The 26,331-nt window shown below is 44.2% G+C and overlaps 1 protein-coding gene across 2 annotated transcripts; it reads left to right on the top strand.

The window, feature by feature from the left end:
- The first annotated feature begins 3,300 nt into the window (after positions 1 to 3,300).
- LOC139563146 (CBY1-interacting BAR domain-containing protein 2-like) lies at positions 3,301 to 6,631 on the top strand. 2 transcript variants are annotated; one of them, XM_071381462.1, is made up of 5 exons: positions 3,301 to 3,488; positions 4,211 to 4,445; positions 5,173 to 5,241; positions 5,583 to 6,269; positions 6,518 to 6,631. In XM_071381462.1, the coding sequence occupies exons 1-4, from the start codon at positions 3,469 to 3,471 to the stop codon at positions 5,676 to 5,678; spliced, it is 420 nt and encodes a 139-aa protein (XP_071237563.1). In that variant the 5' UTR covers positions 3,301 to 3,468; the 3' UTR covers positions 5,679 to 6,269; positions 6,518 to 6,631. The 2 variants fall into 2 exon arrangements, with proteins under 2 accessions (XP_071237563.1, XP_071237564.1); XM_071381463.1 differs by having other exon boundaries at positions 6,491 to 6,627.
- Positions 6,632 to 26,331: the final 19,700 nt, after the last annotated feature.

Raw genomic sequence — 26,331 nt, 5'->3', positions numbered from 1 at the left:
TGGGGAGGGAAATTGGGGAGGCAGTGGGGAGTGAGGGGCAGTTGTAGGGAGGGAGAAAATTGGACAGGGAAGGGGCAGTGGGGAGGGAGGGGCAGTGGGAGGGAGGGGGCAAATTGGGGAGGGAAGGGGCAGTGGAGAGGGAGGGGCAGTGGGACGGGGGCAAAGGTGGAAGGGAAGGGGCAAAGGTGGGCTAATATAATGTCCCATACAGTTACAGTATGTCTCTCTCCTACCACCTAGGAGACATCCATACTCTCATATATCCCCATTGTAAACCTTGTAACTCTACACTGTAAACCTTCTAACTCTACACTGTAAACTTTATAACTCTACACTGTAAACCTTCTAACTCTACACTGTAAACCTTCTAACTCTACACTGTAAACTTTATAACTCTACACTGTAAAACTTCTAACTCTACACTGTAAACCTTCTAACTCTACACTGTAAACCTTCTAACTCTACACTGTAAACCTTCTAACTCTACACTGTAAACGTTATAACTCTACACTGTAAACGTTATAACTCTACACTGTAAAACTTCTAACTCTACACTGTAAACCTTCTAAATCTACACTGTAAACGTTATAACTCTACACTGTAAACGTTATAACTCTACACTGTAAAACTTCTAACTCTACACTACAGGGAATAATTTAATGCATCTCTCTAATGAATGAACCAACCCTCCTCCACCCAGTCACAACACACACACACACACACACACACACACACACACACACACACACACACACACACACACACACACACACACACACACACACACACACACACACACACACACACACACACACACACACACACACACACACACACACACACACACACACATACACACACACACACACAGGCTGTTTGTTGACACTGCCTCTGAGGTGCGTGCTCTGGCATTAATCACAGGTATGAGAGAGGGGTCGCCTTGCTGGCGAACAGAGAAAACCCCCTCACAACGGGAAACTCTGTCCTGGGTTACATCCCAGACCATTCCACTGAACTGGCTGTGGAACACACACACACACACACTGGCGCCTGTGGGCCAGCACTTCCAGAGTAGAGGAAAATAAAAAGGATATTTGTACACCTCTATGTCAGCTAGGCCAGGGCCAGACTACACTCAAAAGGGTTCTTTGGCTGTCCCCACAGGAGAACCCTTTTTGGTTCCAGGTAGAACCCTTTCTACAGAGGGTTCTACATGAAACCCAAACGGGTTCTACCTGGAACCAAAAAGGGTTATTCAAAGGGACTACACTCTTTGGCTGTCCACTACACTGTGGACAGCCAAAGAACCATTTTAGAATCTAGATAGCACCTTTTTTTCTAAGAGTGTAGGAGGTAAACTATGTATAGTTAGAGTCATGCCCAGACATACACACAGTGATTAGTCCAATGACTTTCATCAACAGGTAGATCCCACTAAGGTTGGCATCCTCTCACTAGACAACAGGTTAACCTAGTCAGAGTCCGTCCTTCCCTCATATTTTTCAGTAATAGTGTTCCTGCCTCACAGCGCTCAACATATTCATACAGCAACTCCCACAGCAATAAAATACAGTTTTCTGACTCAGTCAAAAAGGCTGCCTGTGGTTTTGGCTTGTCGTACCAAGAGCTTGTGATTTTAGTAACAGCCTGGGGGAAAACTCATTAAGCTGGTTTACCTCGTCTGTGTCGCCTCATCTCCTCAATCACACTCCTAGGCTGTGACATCAGTATGAGACAAACTGGCTCCTCAGAACAGGAAGTGGGATGATGTCATTTCCCACATAGGAATTAACGATGAGAATATAAGGATCTATACAGATCTGAATGAATGGAAGCTTCAATGAATATGACTGGAATTCCAACCCACAGTCTATGTGTGTTTTCCATGTGTGTGTGTGTGTTTTTGTTAGCAAGTGTGTGTCGCAAAGTGAGTCTGCCCTGTTCTTTGATTCTGCCTCTGGGTGACATGTGGACTTCCTTCCTCTGTCAGCCCTACAGACCTGCTCTGGGGGATGCAATTGGCCATCACCCTGTGGCTATTGTGTGGTGTTTATAGAGACATCCGATAATTATTTTTGGTGTGCGTCTGTCTGTCTGTCTCTGTGAGTTTAATTCACACTATGTCTCTTTTACCCCTATTCTCTTTCTGTCTGTCTCTCTCAGGTTGGCATGGCTCTGCTACTGGACTGGCAGGGACATTGTTTAATTTCCCTTCACTAACTAACGCCTGAGGGGAGAGGTTGAGAGAAAGAGAGAGAGGGGGGGGGGAAGTGAGACAGAGAGAGGGAGGGAGAGAGAGAGAGAGAGAGAAAGACAGAGAGAGAGGGGGGGGGACAAAGATAGACAGAGACATGGAGAGAGAGAGAAAGATAGAGAGACAGAGAGAGAGGAGGGGTGTGGAACCATCTTGGGAGGATCTGTTGCTGCTAGACAGCGTGTTTATCATAACAGCTGCTATCCACAGGGGAAACTTGGCAGGCTACATCAAAGCCCTATTCACAGCCCACCTCTGCTGTCTGACACATACGCCCACACACACACTATATTAAGTGCAGCATACAATAAAACGTTTATTCTCAGGTAGGAAGAGGCTGTGTTACACTTTACAGCTGTGAGCTGCCAGCAGTGAGGTCTGTTTTTTGAATTGTTAGAGTTTTTGTGTAAATGAATGAAAGTTCCATTTGAGTGGCGCCCCTTGTATATGCCAACACATTCTTCCCAGAGAGAGTTGAGAGCTGGCCTCTCTTCAACACTTCTCTTACAGCCACTCGTTAACAGGCTGGACCTCTTACAATCCCTTCTGAGAGCACCGTGTGTGTGTGTGTGTGTGTGTGTGTGTGTGTGTGTGTGTGTGTGTGTGTGTGTGTGTGTGTGTGTGTGTGTGTGTGTGTGTGTGTGTGTGTGTGTGTGTGTGTGTGTGTGTGTGTGTGTGTGTGTGTGTGTGTGTGTGTGTGTGTGTGTGTGTGTGTGTGTGTGTGTGTGTGTGTGTGTGTGTGTGTGTGTGTGTGTGTGTGTGTGTGTGTGTGTGTGTGTGTGTGTCTGTGTGTCTGTGTGTGTGTGTGTGTGTGTGTAAGTCCGTAAGTGCGTGCGTAAGTGCGTGCGATGAAGCGTATGAGTGAGTCAGAGAGAGAGCAGAGAGAGAAAGTGAGAAAGAAAGGGTGAGAGTGAGTTTTTAAAACATCAGTTTTACCACGCTCTTTAAATAGACCTGAGGGATGGGGTTACGTTTTATTATTCTGTAAGGCTGCCTTGTAAAGCCTGTCTCGTCTCCTGTCGGGGCTTATGTTGCCAATGAAACGCTGCTGCCACCATGTGGCCATAACCATCACTTACACCCCAAACCTCACTCCTCGGTGTTGTCGTTTCTATAGCAACAAACTAGCTCGTAACCTGGGGCAGGCGAGAGCTTGCCTATGGCAAATAACGCAGCTAAACAGTGAGGTGAAGTGACGCTTGAGCAAATTCAACATGAACACCATCTTCTCAAGGTAGGTGCCCTCGTTACATGTGTAACCGATGTGAAATGGCTAACTAGTTAGCGGTGGTGCGCGCTAATAGCGGTGACGTCACTCACTTTGAGACCTTGAAGTAGTGGTTCCCCTAGCACTGCAAGGCCCGCGGCTTTTGTGGAGCGATGGGTAACGATGCTTCGTGGGTGTCAGTTGTTGATGTGTGCAGAGGGTCCCTGGTTCGCGCCTGGGTTGGGGCGAGGGGACGGACGAAAGTTATACTGTTACACATGCATATATGGTTTAATGTACCAATATTACTTGGTAACAGCTGTGTTGGTTAGCTATACTGCTTTAATAAACCACAGTACTGTAGCAGGAAAAGCTAGCATGGACCTAACGGCTCTACATAGTCAAGATCTAGCCAATCGGGTGACTCTTCATTTGATGCAGTACTAGTTCTATAGCTAACCATATAATGTTTCACTATATACTGCCATTCCACAATTATGTGTGGAAACCACGGCTAAAGTGGTAAATGGGCCTAGATTATGTATGGAGAAGATTGCGCTATGGGAATACTTTATGTCATGTGAGTGTGCCTTTGGAAACGCAACTGTCTCACATATAATAATGCTAAAGGGATGTGTACTGCTATTTGGCTCATCTAGCGTTTATCACAAACACGACCCTAAAACTTCCTGGAGGTCTATAGTTAGCTGAAACCCCTAACCCTTCATAACTCTTCATCTTTTATCCAGAGACAGACAGATAAAGAGCATGGAGCTGACAGAGAGCCATGCGGAGAAGTACCTGGGTCAGTTCTGCAGCCTGCTGGCCTCTTACACCAGGAAGACAGCCAAGCTGAGGGACCAGGCTGACATGCTGGTCAGACAGCTCAATGACTTCTCGAATACTGAGGACCCAGAGCTCCGTACCTGTCTGAAAAACCTGTCTGAAGACCTGGCCATGGTGCAGGACTACCGCCAGGCGGAGGTGAGGGGTGAGAGGTCAGGGGCTGTTGGGGAGTAGTGAACTACATATAGGCCAACTAGTAATATAACTTCATTTTGCAGTAGCTTTGTGGTAGTTGAACTAAATTAAATTCTTGGTAGTGTTTTCAGTGGTAAAATTATTTTTGTTGCCATTTAGTGGTGTAGCTAACTACTGGAATTACACTACGTTTTTTGCAAAAATTAAATAAAATTTGACTAAAGTAGGCAATCATTTCCTTTATTTTTCAGCATCAGACTTACCTAATTGTCACTTGAAAGAGTTTTTGTGTATAGGCTTAATACACATTCTGTTAATCTGACTCCAGAGTGGTCTGTTATTGATTTGATTTTTATTGCAATTTGTAATCTATGACATTTCAGGTTTATTTCTGATAATTTCTAAGTAGTTTGGATGTAGTGAACTACTTGGTCAAAGAAACGTTAGGTCAGTAAACTCTATTTTTAGAGTAGCTTCCCCGACACTGGTATTAGTGGTAGAGGACGTGGGTGGCCATGGTGCATCTACTAGGTTAGTGTAAGGGTTAACGAAACTTCATAACAGTAAATAAAGGCATTATGGGAGTTACTCAGAACTTTATATAGTGGGAAAAGACAGTGTTGGTTTCGAGCCATTTTTACCCATCAAAAACACAACAATTTGTTTCTCACACCTTGAAATACTGTTGTTTTGAAGATGAAAGTCTGTTTACTGTGTCTACACCTGACAGGTAGAGAGGCTGGAGATCAAAGTCGTCACTCCCCTCGAAGCCTACGGAGATATTGTTGAAAACAAGAGAGTAAGTCCTCATACGTGGAAACGAACACACTGTAGATTTCATACAGTAATTACCAGACAAAATACAGATCCCTCCCTCCCTCACACACACACACACACACACACACACACACACACACACACACACACACACACACACACACACACACACACACACACACACACACACACACACACACACACTATCTTTGTCTCTTACTCTCTGTCTCTCTCTGTCTCATTGTCACTTCACACACTCTTCACAGCCTCTCATGGCAGAACAATGGCAGTGAATGAATAGGCAGTCTCTTCTGAGCCAGTGTGTTTGAAGCTTCATGGACTGGTCATATCTCTGACATACAGGCGGATCTGAAGAGGTTCAATGCTGATCGGGACAGAGCGCTGAAAGAGCTGCAGAAACTGGAGAAACTCCAACAGAAGAATCCCTCTGATAGATAAAGAATTGTATCCTTTCTACCAGTCTATTTATATCTACATATAACTCGACAAGAGTGGCAGAATTCCAGCATGATTATAGTATTTACGTCAACAATCCTTATGTCAAGACACAGTTTAGAAAAATACAACGTATTGCCTGTGACTAACGATTGTTTGTCAGCGATATTTACTCTATGAGTGGTACTTTGAGTGACAGGTTCAGATCAGCTGGTCTCTGAGATGTTTTAGAAACGTAGATGTTCTGTTCTAGTCATGCTTCAATACCTTATCCAATGTTTTCAGTCACAGGTAACATGATTTCTCTGGAACCTCCCCTGTCACATCAACAACACCTTCAACACTGCAACGATGCAGATATCTGACCATTGATGAGATCTTGTTATGTGGTGGACCACCAGAGGTTTTGGTAGCTGTCATAAAAAAAGATATATATCTCGTTCAAGTTTCTAGTACAGTTGTAGTATTCCTTTGCTGTTTGACTTTCAGGCAGAGGTGAATGCTCAGAAGGCGACCAATAACGCTCACCGCAGCACTAGACAACTGGAGGAGACCATCAGTGACTTCCACAGACAGAAACTGGAGGACATCAAGGTTGGTCTTAAACCACAACACACACATAAACACAACACAAACACACACAAGCACACATACAAACACGGACACACGCATGAACATGAACACACGAACACACACACAAATATACACAAATAAACCAGAACATACACAAACACACACACGAAAACACACGAACACACACACAGACTCACTCACACGTGTTCCAGTCATCCCCAGGCCTGTCCATCCTCTTACAGGGACAATAATACTAGGTCTTCTTCCAGAGGATCTTCACAGACTTCATCACAGTGGAGATGGTGTTCCATGCCAAGGCTCTTGAGGTCTTCACACACACCTTCCAGAACCTGGACAGCATGGACATAGACAAGGACCTGGAGGTTAGACACACACACACACACACACACACACACACACACACACACACACACACACACACACACACACACACACACACACACACACACACACACACACACACACACACACACACACACACACACACACACACACACACACACACACACACACACACACACACACATACACACACACACACACACACACACACAAACAGAGAGAGAAAGACACTGCGTCTCTTCACACACATGTACACACACATTCAGATAGCCGTATAGATCTGCTGACAGATGAGAATATGTAGTCAGTGTCAGTTGTCAGGTAAAGTCAATACTCAGGGTATGTACTGTACTGCAATAGATCTGTTGATGACTGTGCAGACGTGTTCCTATACAGGGTTTGCAGTAAATTGTTCTGCAAATAATGCTTTGTCAATGGAGGCATTTGGCACTTAAGACAGACTGCAATCATTTGTAATCAGCCATATCTGAGGTATAGCTGAGGAGTGATAATGTGTTCACATTTTATAATGAAAAACACATCCATGTTCAGTAATGGTTGTTATTTCCGTTGTGTTAGAAAGGGAAAGTGAAGAATACATTCTATTCCTAGATATACCGGTAAATGTAAACATATCAAATAAATTGACCCATTTGCATTAAACCTGAATGAGAACTCTCATCATCATCTTGTTTCCATGGAAATGAACTCATTGGTAATAGCCTACTGACTTCCATTGACTGTGAACAATATTGTTTTCTCAGATGAATGCAATAACAGCTTGGCAGTGGGATCACACTCTGCAAGCCCAATGAAGGATTACTGCTGTGCACCCTGCAGCTAAACCACTGACATGCTAGATAGGATAACACTGTTGGGCTTTCACCAATCGGTTTCTTTATCACACTCAGGCATTCTGTTGTGTTCAGGCTGTTGAGTTTGTCATAAAGCATGACCCTGGTTCATTTACCTCTGTGCTGACTGAGATTGACTCTCACAGGAGTTATACGCTTGATAAACTGTTGGGGGGTGAATATAGTTGGAAGCAACCAATCATTGGGCTTGGTTGGTTGGATAACAGACATGAATGCTTGAGATATCAATGTCGCCTGGGTAGTTTGCCTGTGGAATCAGGAAGATGGTGAAACTACGTTTAGAGAGCTGCAGTTGTGAAAGAGCAGCTGTTTGGTGATGTTGAGGTTATTCACTGTAAGCTAAAGGGTCAAACAGGGAGTGGGGGAGAAGACATGGTTTTTCCATTTGCAGATGTACAGTAACTCAGAGTCTCTGTTTCACAACAGTGTGACAGAGCAGCATGCCGGGCAATGAGCTCAGGGTGAAACCTCCCCTTATCGCCCCCAGAAATATCTGATGCAATCCATTGTACACTATACTCAAACACACATGAGGACAGGGCAGAGGCATCACCTGCACCTCCTCGTGAGCTTTGTGTAGCTTGGGCATCACTCTGAGATGCACACACTCTATCATATTCTTTGGAGGAAATTGGCATCATGAAGCACATTGATGCCACTGTTGCAATATTGCTACAGAAGTAAGCATCTACCTCTGGACACAGCATACTCGCCACTTATCAACTTTATAGTCATGCTGTCACAGCAACTTATTACTGCCACTGACAGTTCTCTGCTATACCGCAGAACAGTTATCAGATGTAACATTCGTAAACACCAAAGATCTGCAGTTACCACCATTAACACTCACTGTTCTAAGATCAGTGGTACTCTGCAAAGAGCTAGACCAAGGCTGTGGTGTTCTGTCACTCTCTGCACCATGATATATCTGGAGCCCCCTGTCTGCCAGTCTGGTAGCCAGTCTTAGCCTCTGGGCTCAGGTGCTGGGTGTGATTACAGAGATATCCTCCTGGCTGATCTGTCTGTTCCCTCCCTAGGGCAGGCCAGCTGAAATAACACTGCACACAGACCACGCTATAGCCATCCTGTATCCCCATAAAGACACCGGGGCCAAAACCAGAAGCTCAGCATTCATCTCTAGCCAAATACCATTCCTAAGTGCTTCTAGCTCACATATAAGGTTCTAGGGACTAAATATTGTATTTTGTGAATTTGATAAGGCTATGCGTATAAGTAATACCATGCACATAATACTCTCACTGGCTAAACGTGTAGCATTGCATGTGCTATTTAAAATGCCCAGGCTGTATCCCATCTGCTCCTTATGATGGAGAGGTGACGGGCATTACATAACCAGATAGTATGAGAACTAAGCTGCCAGCATGACCCTCCATTGACCCTCTTACTGAATATAGATTCACCTACTATGGAGGAGGTTACCGTAGCAACGGTGGCATGCATTTAGCGAGAGAGAGCGAGAGAGGGAGATTATCTGTGTGTGTTCGCGTGTGCGTTCATGTATGACCTGAGTAGGTATGTGTATTGGTATCAAAGATGTGACACAGCTGTGGCTGTTGCCATTGGAGATGCACCTGGGGACCTCTGGGGTTCAGTCCCCACAGTGAGAGGGAGAGGCAGCAGTGCTCTGATTGTAAAAGACACCTGACCTGTGGACGTCTGTGTGATCTCTCCATGTACTGTGAATATCAGAGGACTAATCATCATATCTCTGACCTCCAGCAGGTAAGGGTCTCTGCAGCATTGATATTATGGTCATCATGTCCTACTGTTCATTGCTGCTCAATTTATTTTTTATTTAACTAGGCAAGTCAGTGAAGAACAAATTCTTATTTTCAATGATGGCCTAGGAACAGTGGCAGAACAACAGAATTTCACCTTGTCAGCTCAGGGATTTGATCTTACGACCTTTCGGTTACCAGTCCAACGCTCTAACCACTAGGCTACCTGCCAATCAAGGACAAATGAGCAGTGAAATGTTTACCAAAAATAAATACGTAAATGGGTTTTATCGTATGCTTGGTAAGTACTCATATACAAGGGAAACTGACCAGGGAAACTAACCAGGGAAACTGACCAGGGAAACCACAGTGATCTGGTGGCTCAGGTGTTGTACAGTAAGTGTGAAGTTGGATGTGTGATGTGTTCAGGGACATAGACCTATCTCTATGGTGATGTCACCACCGTTCACAGCCCTTCCCCACATGCCTTGTTAAATTTGGAGAGAACAGAGAGCAGATGGAGCCACAGTAGGCAGGGAGAGAGAGGAGAGAGAGAGAGAGAGAGAGAGAGAGAGAGAGAGAGAGAGAGAGAGAGAGAGAGAGAGAGAGAGAGAAACGGGGGGGGGGGGGGTTCAGAGGTTCAGTGAATACATTTGGAGGCAGTGATGCTGTGTCTGATGACTAAACTCAGGAGACCAGGGCTCTCGCCTGCTCCTCTCTCCCGCCCTCAGGCACACATTCCTGGCTATAATGTTCTCCAATCCACTGACTGCTTAAGCATCTGAGACCCATTACATTGCCACACTGTTGTGACATATAGTGCCCTCAGAAAGTGGTCACACCCCTTCACTTTTTCCACATTTTGTTGTGTTACATTCTGAATTAAAAATGGATTAAATTGAGATTTTTGGGGTCACTGGCCTGCACACAATACCTCAATGTCTAAGTGGAATTATGTTTTTCGCAATTTTAACAAATTAATAAAACATTTTAAGTTGAAATTTCTTGAGTTAATAAGTATTCAACCCCTTTGTTATGACAAGCCTAAATAAGTTCAGGAGTAAAATTGTGCTTAACAAGTCACATAATAAGTTGCATCGACTCACTCTGTGTGCAATAATAGTGTTTAACATGATTTTTGAATGACTACCTCATCTCTGTAACCCACACATATCTGGGTCCCTCAGTCAAGCAGTGAATTTCAAACACAGATTCAACCACAAAGACGAGGGAGGTTTTCCAATGCCTCATAAAAAAGGGCACCTATTGGTAGATGGGTAAAAAAGAAAAAAAATCACTACAAAGATACAGGCTACAGAGATACAAAGATACAGGGATTTCATCATGAAACAGTTACAGAGTTTAATGGCTGTGATAGGAGAAAACTGAGGATGGATCAACAACATTGTAGTTACTCTACAATACTAACCTAATTGACAGAGTGAAAAGAAGGAAGCCTGTACAGAAGAAAAAATATTCCAAAACGTGCATCCAGTTTGCAAAAAGACACTAAAGTAATACTGCAAAAAATGTGGCAAAGCTTTTTGTGCTGAATACAAAGTGTTATGTTTGGGGCAAATCTAATACAACACATTACTGAGTACCACTCTCCATATTTTCAAGCATACTGTAATCTTGTAATCGTTAAGAACTGTTTTTTCAGGATAAAAATGAAACGGAATGGCACTAAGCAAAGGCTATGTCCTAGAGGAAAACCTGGTTCAGTCTGCTTTCCACCAGACACTGGGAGATGAATTCAGGACAATAACCTAAAACACAAGGCCAAATCTACACAGGAGTTGCTTACCAAGAAGACAGTGAATGTTCCTGAGTGTCCGAGTTCTATTTCGACTTAAATCTACTGACAATCTATGTCAAGACTTGAAATGGTTGTCTAGCAATGATTGACAACCAATTTGATAGAGCTTGAAGAATTCTGAAAATAATAATGTGCAAATATTGTAGAAACCAAGTGTGCAAAGCTCTTACAGACATACCTAGAAAGACTCACAGCTGTAGTCGCTGCTAAAGGTGATTCTAACATGTATTGTTCAGGGGTGTGAATACTTATTTAAATTGGATATTTATGTATTTCATTTTTAAATACATTTGCTAAAATTTCTAAAAACAAATTTTCACGTTGTCATTATGGGCTGTAGATGGGTGACAAAAACATATATTTAATCTGTCTTGAATTCAGGCTTTAACACAACAACATGTGGAATAAGTCAAGGGGTATGAATACTTTCTGAAGGCATTATATGGACATGGGTGAAATATGCTTTCATTCTCAGGCTAACAAGAGTCATCCACAGGAGGTTGCTGGCACTTTAATTGGGGAGGACGGGCTCGTGGTAATGGCTGGAGCGTAATAAGTTAAATGGTATCAGACACATGATTTTTATATGTTTGATGCCATTCCATTTGCTCCATTACAACTATTATTATGAGCCGACCCCCACAGGAGTCATCACAGGAACCTTAGAAGGACAGGGTCTACATCCGAATGACATTTGACACATTAAAAAGAAAGAAGTTGAAGTTGTTTGCCACTCTAATACTGTATATTTGGTTTGTCTTTGAATCAGGTAAACAACATCTACTAGCCATTCACGTTGAACCCCAGTGAAAGGAGTGGATTGTGAATGAAGAGATTTTACCAGGAGAGGGCAGCAGAGAGTGAACATCAGCATGATTACCCTGAAGAATACTGTGACACATTGTCACGCCCTGACCTTAGAGATCCTTTTTATGTCTTTATTTTGGTTGGTCAGGGCGTGAGTTGGGGTGGGCATTCTATGTTTTTGTTCTATGTTTTCTTTTTCTATGTGTTTGGCCGGGTGTGGTTCTCAATCAGAGGCAGCTATCGTTGTCTCTGATTGAGAACCATACTTAGGTAGGCTTTTCCCACCTGTGTTTTGTGGGTAGTTGTTTTCTGTTTTGTGTCTGCACCAGACAGAACTGTTTCGCTTTCGTTCTCCTGTTTGTTGTTTTTGTTCGATTTGGGGTTTTTGGATTAAATCATGAACACTTTAAAAGCTGCACCTTGGTCCACTCTTCCTTCAGCCCACGAGAAGCGTTACACACATGCTGGAACACCCACTCACATTGACATACGTTGCATACTCAGGCAGACTTGCACTCACACACACCTAAAACAACAGAGAGTCTCAGACCAATGAGTCGCTCCGTCCCTTTTAATAGATCACATCCTTTAGCTGAACAGATGGCATCAGGTTAACCATCTGAATAGTCAGCAGTACCCTCGGTCACGTCAGAGTTAATGGACACACACATGCACACATTCTCTCTCTCTCTCTCTCTCTCTCTCACACACCCACCCACCCACCCACCCACCCACCCACACACACACACACACACACACACACACACACACACACACACACACACACACACACACACACACACACACACACACACACACACACACACACACACACACACACACACACACACACACACACACACACACTGGGGAGTGTGTGCCAGGTGTGAGGTATGTGTTAAGATCCCCTCTTTTTAAATCTTATGAATTAATTCATGCTGACTGGCTGTGATATGTGCAGCAGTGGGCCACAGGCCAGAGCAACACTGGTCACACTCACACTGCACGTGACCCAATCTGTGTGATAGGAGAGGGGAGAGATAGAGAGATAGAGAGGGAGACAGAGAATGAGAGAAATGTGAGTGACAAACAGGGGGGAGGGGGGCAGAACAGGGGTGAGAGGAGGGAGGGGGGGTATCGAGAGAAGAGATGGAGAGGTGTACTGTATATCTGCAGCCAGGCCGTGATACAAGTCAGTATTCACCATCCATGTCTGAGGACGTCGGGAGATGATGTTGAAACCGGTCACCAGGGGCAACAGTGAGCGCTGTTACCTTCCAGTAGGTTTCGGGTTTGCTAGGGCGTTGTGGACGGGGATGGGGGATGGGGTTAGCATCTGCCGCTGATTCCAAAGGTTGCAAGTTTGAATGTAGCGATAGAAAGTTGACGTTTGGAATAACTTCGTAATGTTAGATTTGTGAACAAGGATGACTTTTAACTCTGACGTGAGTCTATGAGAGCTGGTAGCTGTTTCATTACTATTTCATGAGAACTGTCAGTGTGGAAGAGGTGAAAAAATTATTGTTGTCTATCAACAATTACAAGCCACCGGGGTTTGACAATCTGGATGGAAAATTACTGAGGATAATAGCAGATAATATTGCCACTCCTATTTGCCACATCTTCAATTTAAGCATACTAGAGAGCGTGTGCCCTCAGGCCTGGAGGGAAACTAAAGTCATTCCGTTACCCAAGAATAGTAAAGCCCCCTTTACTGGCTCAAATAGCTGACCAATCAGCCTGTTACATACCCTTAGTAAACTTCTGGGAAAAAATTGTGTTTGACTAGATACAATGCTATTTCACAGTAAACAAATTGACAACAGAATTTCAGCATGCTTATAGAAAAGGACATTCAACAAGCACAACACTTATACAAATGATTGATGATTGGCAGAGAAATTGATGAGAAAATGATTGTGGGAGCTGTCTTGTTAGACTTCAGTGCAGCTTTTTACATTATCAATCATAGTCTGCTGCTGGAAAAACTTATGTGTTATGGCTTTACACCCCCTGCTATAATGTGGATAAAGAGTTACTTGTCTAACAGAACACAGAGGGTGTTCTTTAATGGAAGTCTCTCAAATATAATCCAGTTAGAATCAGGAATTCTCCAGGGTAGCTGTTTAGGCCCCTTTCTTTTTTCAATTTTACTAACGACATGTCACTGACTTTGAGTAAAGCCAGAGTGTCTATGTATGCGGATGACTCAATACTATACACGTCAGCTACTACAGTGACTGAAATGACTGCAACACTCAACAAAGAGCTGCAGTTAGTTTCAGAGTGGGTGGCAAGGAGTAAGTTAGCCCTAAATATTTCCAAAACTAAAAGCATTGTATTTGGAACAAAACCCTAAACCTCAACTAAATCTTGTAATAAATAATGTGTAAACTGAGCAAGATGAGATGACTAAACTGCTTGGAGTAACCCTAGATTGTAAACTGTCATGGTCAGAACATATTAATGCAGTAGTAGCTAAGATGGGGAGAAGTCTGTCTATAATAAAGCGATGCTCTGCCTTCTTAACAACACTATCAACAAGGCAAGTCCTACAGGCACTAGTTTTGTCACACCTTGACTACTGTTCAGTCGTGTGGTCAGGTGCCCCAAAAAAGGACTTAGGAAAATTGCAATTGGCTCAGAACAGGGCAGCACGGCTGGCCTTTGGATGTACACCGAGAGCTAATATTAATAATATGCATGTCAATCTCTCCTCGCTGAAAGTGGAGGAGAGATTGACTTCATCACTACTTTTATTTATGAGAGGTATTGACATGTTGAATGCACCGAGCTGTCTGTCTAAACTACTGGCACACAGCTTGGACACCCATGCATACCCCACAAGACATGCCACAAGAGGTCTCTTCACAGTCCCCAAGTCCAGAACAGACTATGGGAGGCACACCGTACTACATAGAGCCATGACTACATGGAACTCTATTCCAAATCAAGTAACTGACAAGCAGTAAAATTTGATTTAAAAAACAGATTAAAAAACACCTTATGGAACAGCGGGGACTGTGAAGCAACACAAACATCGGCGCAGACACATGCACACACACACACACACACACACACACACACACACACACACACACACACACACACACACACACACACACACACACACACACACACACACACACACACACACACACACACACACACACACACACACACACACACACACACACACACACACAATAACATACACGGATTTAGTACTGTAGATATGTGGTAGTGGTGGAGTAGGGGCCTGAGGGCACACAGTGTGTTGTGAAATCTGTGAACGTATTGTAATGTTTTTAAAATTGTATAAACTGCCTTAATTTTGCTGGACCCCAGGAAGAGTAGCTGCTGCAGCAGCTAATGCGGATCCATAATAAATACAAATACAAACTGTTCTGAGTGCTCTGGACCTCAAGGCAACATGGGTCTCCCATATCACTGCCTTCCAGCATAGGAGTGATACCAATAACACATGCAAACACACAAACACACACACACACACACACACACACACACACACACACACACACACACACACACACACACACACACACACACACACACACACACACACACACACACACACACACACACACACACACACACACAATGCAATGAAATGCATGCATACACAAGCACACACACGTGCGCACCGTGAAACATTCTCACACGCTAAGTCACACCAAGTACTTTCCATGTTCTTCACGCACTGTTGGTGATCAGCGCATGATGAATAATTTCATGAGCATCAAGATGGAGGAGGGAATAAAGATATGAGTGTCCGTGGTGACAGCAGTCACGTTTTGCTGAGTCACTCACGCCTCATGCCCCAGACAGCAGATTGGGGGGGGGGGGGGGGGGGCACTGGAGATTATGTCATCAACAAGATCTAGACTAAAGCAGACGTCTCAGACTCAAACGCACACTCACACACACTCACACGTGCGCACACACACAGACACTCACACACACACACAAAACACACCAAAAAAAACACAAGGGACGTATAGCGTCAGTCCAGATGGTGTGCTCTGTTATAGTATGCAGAATACAGCAGGCGACGCCAACACAGCAAGCAGAGAACTGGAACACCCCAGAGCCCAATGCCTAGTCTGCAACATCAGCACAGACAGGGAGAGCAAGGTTATCTGTGTGATCTGTCATACTCACACACTCAGACAAACATGGTCACACTGTCTCACCTTCACACCAACACACACCTATACCTTGACCTTAGTGACATTTCATCACAGCACAGCAACTGAGGAGTCAGAGAAACACACCGAAACACATGATGATGAACTGTTGTTGTTGTACACTTTCAAATCAAATCAACCAAATCAAATTTTATTTGTCACTTGCCCCGAATACAACAGGATTTCTTACAAACCTTTAACCAACAATGCAGTTCAATAAACATAGTTAAGAAAATATTTACTAAATAAACTAAAGTAAAAAATAAAATAACAATAACAATGCTACCGGTACCAAGTCAATGTGCAGGGATACAGGTTAGTCGAGGTAATTTGTACATGTAGGTAGGAGTAAAGTGACTATGCAGTGTAAAAACAAAGGGGAGGGAAATGTAAATTGCCCGGGTGGCCATTTGATTAATTGTTCAGGAGTCTTATGGCTTGTTAAGAAGCTGTTAAGAAGCCGTACCAGGCGGTGATGCAACTGGTCAGGATGCTTTCGATTGTGCATCTGTAGAACTTTTTGAGGATCTGGGGACCCATGACAACTCTTTTCAGTCTCCTGAGGGGGAAAAGGTGTTGTTGTGCCCTCTTCATGACTGTCTTGGTGTGTTTGGACCATGATAGTTTGCTGGTGATGTGGACACCAAGGAACTTGAAACTCTCGACCCGCTCCACTACAGCCCCGTCGATGTGAATGAGGACGTGTTCTGCCTTCCTTTTCCTGTAGTCCACGATCAGCTCCTTTGTCTTGCTCACGTTGCGGGAGAGGTTGTTGTCCTGGCACCACCCGGCCAGGTCTCTGACTTCCTCCCTATAGGCTGTCTCATCATTGTCGGTGATCAGGCCTACCACTGTTGTGTCGTCAGCAAACTTAATGATGGTGTTGGAGTCGTGCTTGGCCACACAGTCGTGGGTGAACAGTCCCGGGTGGCGCAGTCCCGGGTGGCGCAGTGGTCTAGGGCACTGCATCGCAGTGCTAGCTGCGCCACCAGAGTCTCTGGGTTCGCGCCCAGGCTGGGTTCGCGCCCAGGCTCTGTCGCAGCCGGCCGCAACCGGGAGATCCGTGGGGCGACGCACAATTGGCATAGCGTCGTCCGGGTTAGGGAGGGTTTGGCCGGTAGGGAGGGTTTGGCCGGTAGGGATATCCTTGTCTCAGTATGTAAAAAAAAAATGTAATAAAATGTATGCACTCTACTGTAAGTCGCTCTGGATAAGAGCGTCTGCTAAATGACTAAAATGTCAAATGTAAAATGAACAGGGAGTACAAAAGGGTACTAATTACGCACCCTGAGGGGCCCCCGTGTTGAGGATCAGCATGGCGGATGTGTTGTTGCCTACCCTTACCACCTGGGGGCGACCCGTCAGGAAGTCCAGGATCCAGTTGCAGAGGGAGGTATTTAGTCCCAGGGTCCTTAGCTTAGTGATGAACTTTGAGGGCACTATGGTGTTGAACGCTGAACTGTAGTCAATGAACAGCATTCTCACATACAGTACCAGTCAAAAGTTTGGACACACCTACTCATTCAAGGGTTTTTCTTTACTTTACTATTTTCTACATTTTAGAATAATAGTGGGATGGACTATGGAATAACACATATGGAATCATGTAGTAACTAAAAAAGTATTAAACAAATCTAAATATATTTTTTATTTGAGATTCTTCAAAGTAGCCACCCTTTGCCTTGATGACAGCTTTGCACACTCTTGGCATTCTCTCTCTCTCTCTCTCTCTCTCTTACTCGCTCTCTCTCTTTCTCTCTCTGTGCTTCTGTGTTGGTAGAACTCTCCAGTGCGACTGTGTATCCAGACATCAGCAGACGTTGTAAATAACTGGGCCTGGCACACTGCACTGGAGGAACAGTGCTGGAGTCATACTCATAAATAATGAACTGATCCAGACTATTCTCACATCCTCCTGGTCCTTCCAGACACATGTACGCCAGCACATAGGTACGTAGTTGAGTGCACTTATACACGTACTGACCACTTCCGTATTGAGCGAGTCACTAGTACTTTCTGCTTTAGTTTTTGCTTGTAAGCAGGAACCAGGAGGATATAATTGTGGTCAGATTTGCCAAATGGAGGGTGAGGGAGAGCTCTGGTTGCACATGTGACATGCTGGTAGAAATGAGGTAAAACGGATGTTTGCGGTCCCCGGCCGCTAGGAGGTCCGCTTCTGGATGAACATTTTCTTGTTTGTTTATGGCCTTAAACAGCTCGTTGAGTGTGGTCTTAGTGCCAGCATCGGTTTGCGGTGGTAAATAGACGGCAATGAAAAATATAGATGAAAACTCTCTTGGTAGATAGTGTGGTCTACAGCATATCATGAGGTACTCTACCTCAGGCGACCAATACCTCAAGACTTCCTTAATATTAGACATCTCACACCAGCTGCCATTGACAAATAGACACACACCCCGTCTTACCAGACGTAGCTGTTCTGTCCTGCCGATGCACAGAAAACCCAGCCAAATGTATATTATCCATATTGTCGTTCAGCCACGACTCAGTGAAACATAAGATATTACAGTTTTTAATGTCCTGTTGGTAGGATAGTCTTGAACAGATATCATCCAGTTTATTCTCCAGTGCTTGCACGTTGGCCAATAGAACGGATGGTAGAGGCGGGTTACCCACTTGCCGACCAATTCTATCTCCGGCCCATGTATTTCCATCTTTTCTTCACGCGAATGACGGGGATTTGGGCCTGGTCTCGGAGAAGCAGTATATCCTTCGCGTCGGACTCATTAAAGAAACAATCTTCTTCCAGTTGGAGGTGAGTAATCGCTGTTCTGATGTCCAGAAGCTCCTTTTGGTCATAAGAGACGGTGGCAGCAACATTACGTACAAAATAAGTTACAAACAATGAGAAAAAACACACAAAATAGCACAGTTGGTTAGGAGCCCGTAAAACAGCAGCCATCCCCTCCGGCGCCATTATGTAATCCTTTTGGCAGTCTAAGAAAGCGCTGGTCTTCACATCCATCTGAATAAGTAATACAATATTCTCCTTGGGGTATTCCATTGGGGTGCCTGTGGCTGAAGGATAATTCTAGGTATAGAGATAACCTTTGCCAGCCTGGGTGAGGGATGATGACGTCACTGATCTCTCCTCTGATTAACTTATCCTCTGATTAACTCCTCATGGTCTCGCTCTGGATAGGAGTGCGTGTTTGTGTGTGTGTGTACAGTCATATGTGCATGTAAGTGTGTGCATGTGTATGTGCATGCATCATGCACCCGTGTATAAGTGCACTCAACTACGTACCCATGTGCTGGCGTACGTGTGTCTGGAAGGACCAGGAGGATGTGAGAATAGTCTGGATCAGTTCATTATTTATGAGTGTGACTCCAGCACTGTTCCTCCAGTGCAGTGTGCCAGGCCCAGTTATTTACAACGTCTGCTGATGTCTGGATACACAGTCGCACTGGAGAGTTCTACCAACACTGAGGGATAGAAAGAGAGAGAGAGAGAGAGAGAGTAAGAGAGAGAGGGTGGGGAGAGAGAGAGCTGTAACAAAGAACAAAGCAAAAATATATACATGATCAATTACAAATCTTAGAATCAGCTATTAAAGACTACCAGAACCCAGTGGATGCTGCAATTACCTTGAATGAACTACAGGACAAAATACAAACCCTCCAACCCAAAAAGGCCTGTGGTGTTGATGGTATCCTACATGAAGATATATAATATACAGACCACAAATTTCAATTGGCTATATTTAAACTCTTTAACATCATCCTCAGTCCTGGCAGTCCTGGTAACTAAGGACTGATAACCCCAATCCACAAATTTGACCCCAAGAACTACCGTGGGATATGCGTCAACAGCAACCTTGGGAAAATCCTCTGCATTATCATTAACAGCAGACTTGTAGATTTCCTCAGTGAAAACAATGTACTGAGAAAATGCCAAATTGGCTTTTTACCAAAGTACCATACAACAGACCACGTATTCGCTCTTCACACCCTAATTGACAAACAAACACACCAAAACAAAGGCAAAGTCTTCTCATGCTTTGTTGACTTTAAAAAAGCTTTTGAATCAATTTGGCATGATGGTCTGGTATAAATTGATGGAAAGTGGTGTTGGGGGAAAAACATACGACATTATAAAATCCATGTACAGAAACAGCAAGTGTGCGGTTAAAATTGGCAAAAGACACACATTTCTTTCCACAGAGGCGTGGGGTGAGACAGGGATGCAGCTTAAGCCCCACCCTCTTCAACCTATATTGGCGAGAGCACTAGAACAGTCTGCAGCACCTGGCCTCACCCTGCTAGAATCTGAAGTCAAATGTCTACTATTTGCTGATGATCTGGTGCTTCTACCAAGGAGGGCCTAGAGCAGCACCTAGATCTTCTGCACAGATTCTGTCAGACCAGATCTCAGTAAAAAAAAATAGGTCCAGTTTCCAGACCACAAATACAAATTCCACACAAAAAGACGATACATATCTCGCCGTAAACATCAGTGCCACAGGTAACTTCCACAAATCTCTTAGAGCCAAGGCAAGAAGGGCCTTCTATGCCATCAAAAGGAACATCAAATTCGACATATCAATTAGGATCTGGCTAAAAATACTACCCATTGCCCTTTATGGCTGTGAGATCTGAGGTCTGGGGTCTGCTCACCAAACAATTCACAAAATGGGAAAAACACCAAATTGAGACTCGGCATGCAGAATTCTGCAAAGATATCCTCCGTGTACAACATAAAACAACAAATAATGCATGCAGAGCAGAATTAGGCCGATACCCGCTAATTATGAAAATCCAGAAAAGAGCAGTTAAATTCTACAATCACCTAAAAGGAAGCGATTCCCAAACCTTCCATAACAAAGCCATCACCTACAGAGAGAGGAGTCCCCTAAGCTAGCTGGTCCATGGGGCTCTGTTCACAAACACAAACAGACCCCACAGAGCCCCAGAACAGCAACAGAATTAGACCCAACCAAATCATGAGAAAACAAAAAGATAATTACGTTACACATTGGAAAGAATCAATAAAAAAACTGAGCAAAATAGAATGCTATTTGGCCCGGAACAGAGAGCACACAGTGGCAGAATACCTTACCACTGTTACTGACCCAAAATGAAGGAAAGCTTTGACTATGTACAGTGAGCATAGCCTTGCTATTGAGAAAGTCCGCCGTAGGCAGTCCTGGCTCTCAAGAGAAGACAGGCTATGTGCACACTTCCAACAAAATGAGGTGGAAACTGAGCTGCACTTCCTAACCTCCTGCCAAATGTATGACCATATCAGAGACACATACTTCCCTCAGATTACACAGACCAACAAAGAATTCGAAAACAATTCCAATTTTGATAAACTCCCATATTTATCGGGTGAAATCCCACAGCAGCACGATTTGTGACCTGTTGCCACAAGAAAAGGGCAACCTGTGAAGAACAAACGCCATTAAAAATACAGCCCATATTGATGTCTATTTATTTTCCCTTTAGTACTTTAACTATTGCACATCTTTACAACACTGTATATAGATACACAACACTCAGTATAAGACCCAGATGCAAACAGGGGGCAGGCAAACAACAGGTCAAGGGAAGGCAGAGGTCAGTAATCCAGGGCAGTGTCAGAAAGGTACAGAACCGCAGGCAGGCTCAGGGAAGGCAGAGGTCAGTAATCCAGGGCAGTGTCAGAAAGGTACAGAACGGCAGGCAGGCTCAGGGAAGGCAGAGGTGAGTAATCCAGGGCAGTGTCAGGGTAAGGGTAAGGACAGGTAGAATGGTCAAAACCGGAAGAACTAGAAAACAGGTACAAGCGCGAACAGGAGTATTGGGAAAAACACATTGGTAGGATTTACGAGACAAGATGAACTGGCAACAGACAAACAGAAAACACAGGTATAAATACACAGGGGATAATGGGGAAAATGGGCGACACCTGGAGCAGGGTGGGGAGACAAGCACAAGACAGGTGAAACAGACTTCACTTTTGTTTATCCATTTCACTTGCTTTGGCAATGTAAACATATTTTTTCCCATGCCAATAAAGCCCCTTGAATTAAAATGAATTGAGAGAGAGAGAGAGAGAGAGAGAGAGAGAGAGAGAGAGAGAGAGAGAGAGAGAGAGAGAGAGAGAGAGAGGTTGGGAGTCCCGAATAGAGAAAAAGAGGGGTAAAAAAAACATGCAGCCGATTAAAAAGAAAGCGGGATAGAGAAAAACAAATAAAAGTTATAAGATACTCAGGGGGAAGAACTAACTGTCCAGAATGAAAATAACTGACCACTCCCTTCCAGACTGTGTCATAACGCATGCCATTATTTACTGACGAGGGAGAGGGAGAGTGAGGGGGAGATAGTCAGCGCAATATATCCTGGTGCAATATTTATAGCCAGGCTGCTGGGGTCAGAGGTGAAGACAGCATAATTACTTGAGGCTAAACAGGTCCCAGACTGTCGCAGTGAACTGTGTGTGTGTGTGTGTGTGTGTGTGTGTGTGTGTGTGTGTGTGTGTGTGTGTGTGTGTGTGTGTGTGTGTGTGTGTGTGTGTGTGTGTGTGTGTGTGTGTGTGTGTGTGTGTGTGTGTGTGTGTGTGTGTGTGTGTGTGTGTGTGTGTGTGTGTTTATGTGTGTGTGTGTGTACGTGCGTCCATACATGCGTGCATGTTGGTCGAGACAGGAGGAATACCAGGTAATGGTAAAGTCATGGTACCACAATGTCTACTGCTCTAATCCAGTTCTCCACAACAACAGTCTGCATAGTCTACACACAGTGCCAATCAAACTTTGACATTAGCAGATGACAGGGGATTCATAGCCACACCACAGACCTAATATGATTGGACCTGTTACGTGTCCTGACTTTGCAAGTGTTTGCGTTATATTAGTAGAATTGCGTCTCGTTGTTATTGCTTGAATGAGAGAGTATTACTGACACACACAAATCACACAAGGACAGTTATCGGAGGCATTTCCTCTGGTATGAAACCATTTCCTTTCCTCTAGTATGAAACCATCTCCCGGGTGGCGCAGTGGTCTAGGGCACTGCATCGCAGTGCTAGCTGCGCCACCAGAGTCTCTGGGTTCACGCCCAGGCTGGGCTGGGTTCGCGCCCAGGCTCTGTCGCAGCCGGCCGCAACCGGGAGATCCGTGGGGCGACGCACAATTGGCATAGCGTCGTCCGGGTTAGGGAGGGTTTGGCCGGTAGGGAGGGTTTGGCCGGTAGGGATATCCTTGTCTCAGTATGTATAAAAATTGTAAAAAAAAATTATAAAATGTATAAGTCGTAAGACTTACATGTATAAAATGTGTAAGTCGCTCTGGATAAGAGCGTCTGCTAAATGTAAAAATGTAAACCATTTCTTTTCCTCTGGTATGAAACCCTTTCCTTTCCTCTGGTATGAAACCCTTTCCTTTCCTCTAGTATGAAACCCTTTCCTTTCCTCTGGTATGAAACCCTTTCCTTTCCTCTGGTATGAAACCATTTCCTTTCCTCTGGTATGAAACCCTTTCCTTTCCTCTGGTATGAAACCCTTTCCTTTCCTCTGGTATGAAACCCTTTCCTTTCCTCTGGTATGAAACCCTTTCCTTTCCTCTGGTATGAAACCCTTTCCTTTCCTCTGGTATGAAACCCTTTCCTTTCCTCTGGTATGAAACCCTTTCCTTTCCTCTGGTATGAAACCCTTTCCTTTCCTCTGGTATGAAACCCTTTCCTTTCCTCTGGTATGAAACCCTTTCCTTTCCTCTGGTATGAAACCCTTTCCTTTCCTCTGGTATGAAACCATTTCCTTTCCTCTAAAATGAAACCCTTTCCTTTCCTCTGGTATGAAACCCTTTCCTTTCCTCTGGTATGAAACCCTTTCCTTTCCTCTGGTATGAAACCCTTTCCTTTCCTCTGGTATGAAACCCTTTCCTTTCCTCTGGTATGAAACCATTTCCTTTCCTCTGGTATGAAACCCTTTCCTTTCCTCTGGTATGAAACCCTTTCCTTTCCTCTGGTATGAAACCCTTTCCTTTCCTCTGGTATGAAACCCTTTCCTTTCCTCTGGTATGAAACCCTTTCCTTTTCTCTGGTATGAAACCATTTCCTTTCCTCTGGTATGAAACCCTTTCCTTTCCTCTGGTATGAAACCATTTCCTTTCCTCTGGTATGAAACCATTTCCTTTCCTCTGGTATGAAACCCTTTCCTTTCCTCTGGTATGAAACCATTTCCTTTCCTCTGGTATGAAACCCTTTCCTTTCCTCTGGTATGAAACCCTTTCCTTTCCTCTGGTATGAAACCATTTCCTTTCCTCTGGTATGAAACCATTTCCTTTCCTCTGGTATGAAACCCTTTCCTTTCCTCTGGTATGAAACTCTTTCCTTTCCTCTGGTATGAAACCCTTTCCTTTCCTCTGGTATGAAACCATTTCCTTTCCTCTGGTATGAAACCCTTTCCTTTCCTCTGGTATGAAACCCTTTCCTTTCCTCTGGTATGAAACCCTTTCCTTTCCTCTGGTATGAAACCCTTTCCTTTCCTCTGGTATGAAACCCTTTCCTTTCCTCTGGTATGAAACCCTTTCCTTTCCTCTGGTATGAAACCCTTTCCTTTCCTCTGGTATGAAACCCTTTCCTTTCCTCTGGTATGAAACCCTTTCCTTTCCTCTGGTATGAAACCCTTTCCTTTCCTCTGGTATGAAACCCTTTCCTTTCCTCTGGTATGAAACCCTTTCCTTTCCTCTGGTATGAAACCCTTTCCTTTCCTCTGGTATGAAACCATTTCCTTTCCTCTGGTATGAAACCATTTCCTTTCCTCTGGTATGAAACCATTTCCTTTCCTCTGGTATGAAACCATTTCCTTTCCTCTGGTATGAAACCACATCCTTTCCATCTCACAACACTGACCCTGAATTTCACACTAATGGACATTCTGTCATTTCTACCTCTGAATGTGGGGTTGCCAACACCAGAGTTGTGAGTTTGGAGCTCCACACAGAGGGCAGGCAGACACTCCCACTCCCCAAATTAACACCCTGACTCACTCCTCGTGATACACTTGCCTTTACAGTAGAATTATAGGAATATACAATTACTTTCAGCACCATTCTACATATTGCTTAGCTGACATTCATAAATAAAGAGTGTGCTTGTTCACATCCGGCAGCTATGAAACTAAAGATAGTGAGTCACCTCTTGCACCTTGAATAACTGTGGTAAACATTTTGGGGTATTAAAACAAATACTACATTTAACAATGAAGGAAAATACTTAATTGAGATGTCAGAGGCTGAGCAATAGCACAACCGATCACAATTACCAAGCTGTGAACCTAGAGGGGAGCGATGCAGAGAAGGAGGGATGACGAGACCAGACGGAGAGGGGGTGTGAGAATGATTCAGTTTGACTGCCGTCAATCCTTAAACCTGTGTGTGTGTGTGTGTGTGTGTGTGTGTGTGTGTGTGTGTGTGTGTGTGTGTGTGTGTGTGTGTGTGTGTGTGTGTGTGTGTGTGTGTGTGTGTGTGTGTGTGTGTGTGTGTGTGTGTGTGTGTGTGTGTGTGTGTGTGTGTGTGTGTGTGTGGTTGCGGTGAGATGACGAGACAGAGAGGGGGCATCATTAGGAATGGTTAGAGAACAGCTGAGGATACATAGTCAGTTGTACAACTGAATGCATTCAACTGAAATGTGTCTTCCGCATTTAACACAACCCCTCTGAATCAGGAGATAAACATGCAAAGCTACTGAGAGATACTGAGCACGAAGAGGTTGAATGAGATACAGTACATAATTGCAGTCTATTTAAAGATGGTCAGCTAGCTCAACGAGCACTCTGTAAAACAATATGTGCTACCAAGATCCTCTACGGACCAACTAACACATGAATGAACATCTGCTAGAGTAGCTACCATATGCACCATTCACTGTGCCTGACAAGCTTGCATGACTCATAAATAACCAAAATGATACGAACTGAATAAGATTACCTAGACAAAACTGTGTGTGTCCAAATCATGTCTTGAACAGCAGACTGCCAACATACACTATACAAACAAAAGTATGTGGACACCCCTTCAAATGAGTGGATCCGGCTATTTCAGCCACACCCGTTGCTGACAGGTGTAGAAAATCGAGCACACAGCCATGCAATCTCCATAGACAAACATTGGCAGTAGAATGGCATTACTGAAGTGCTCAGTGACTTTCAACGTGGCACCGTCATAGGATGCCATCTTTCCAACAAGTTTCTGCCTTGCTAGAGCTGCCCCGGTCAACTGTAAGTGCTTTTATTGTGAAGTGGAAATGTCTAGAAGCCACAACGGCTCAGCC

Source organism: Salvelinus alpinus, chromosome 33 (assembly GCF_045679555.1).
Source record: "Salvelinus alpinus chromosome 33, SLU_Salpinus.1, whole genome shotgun sequence".
Lineage (NCBI taxonomy): Eukaryota > Metazoa > Chordata > Actinopteri > Salmoniformes > Salmonidae > Salvelinus > Salvelinus alpinus.
Note: the sequence above shows the minus strand (reverse complement) of the source record. Positions and strands in the feature narration are given on the sequence as shown.

What these genes read in the sequence shown, in the direction of transcription:
- LOC139563146 (XM_071381462.1), top strand. Translation starts at nt 3,469, where the DNA reads ATGAACACCATCTTCTCAAG. An exon ending in AGGACTACCGCCAGGCGGAG is followed by an intron (nt 4,446 to 5,172) that starts GTGAGGGGTGAG and finishes TACACCTGACAG; the next exon opens with GTAGAGAGGCTGGAGATCAA. An exon ending in ATATTGTTGAAAACAAGAGA is followed by an intron (nt 5,242 to 5,582) that starts GTAAGTCCTCAT and finishes TCTGACATACAG; the next exon opens with GCGGATCTGAAGAGGTTCAA.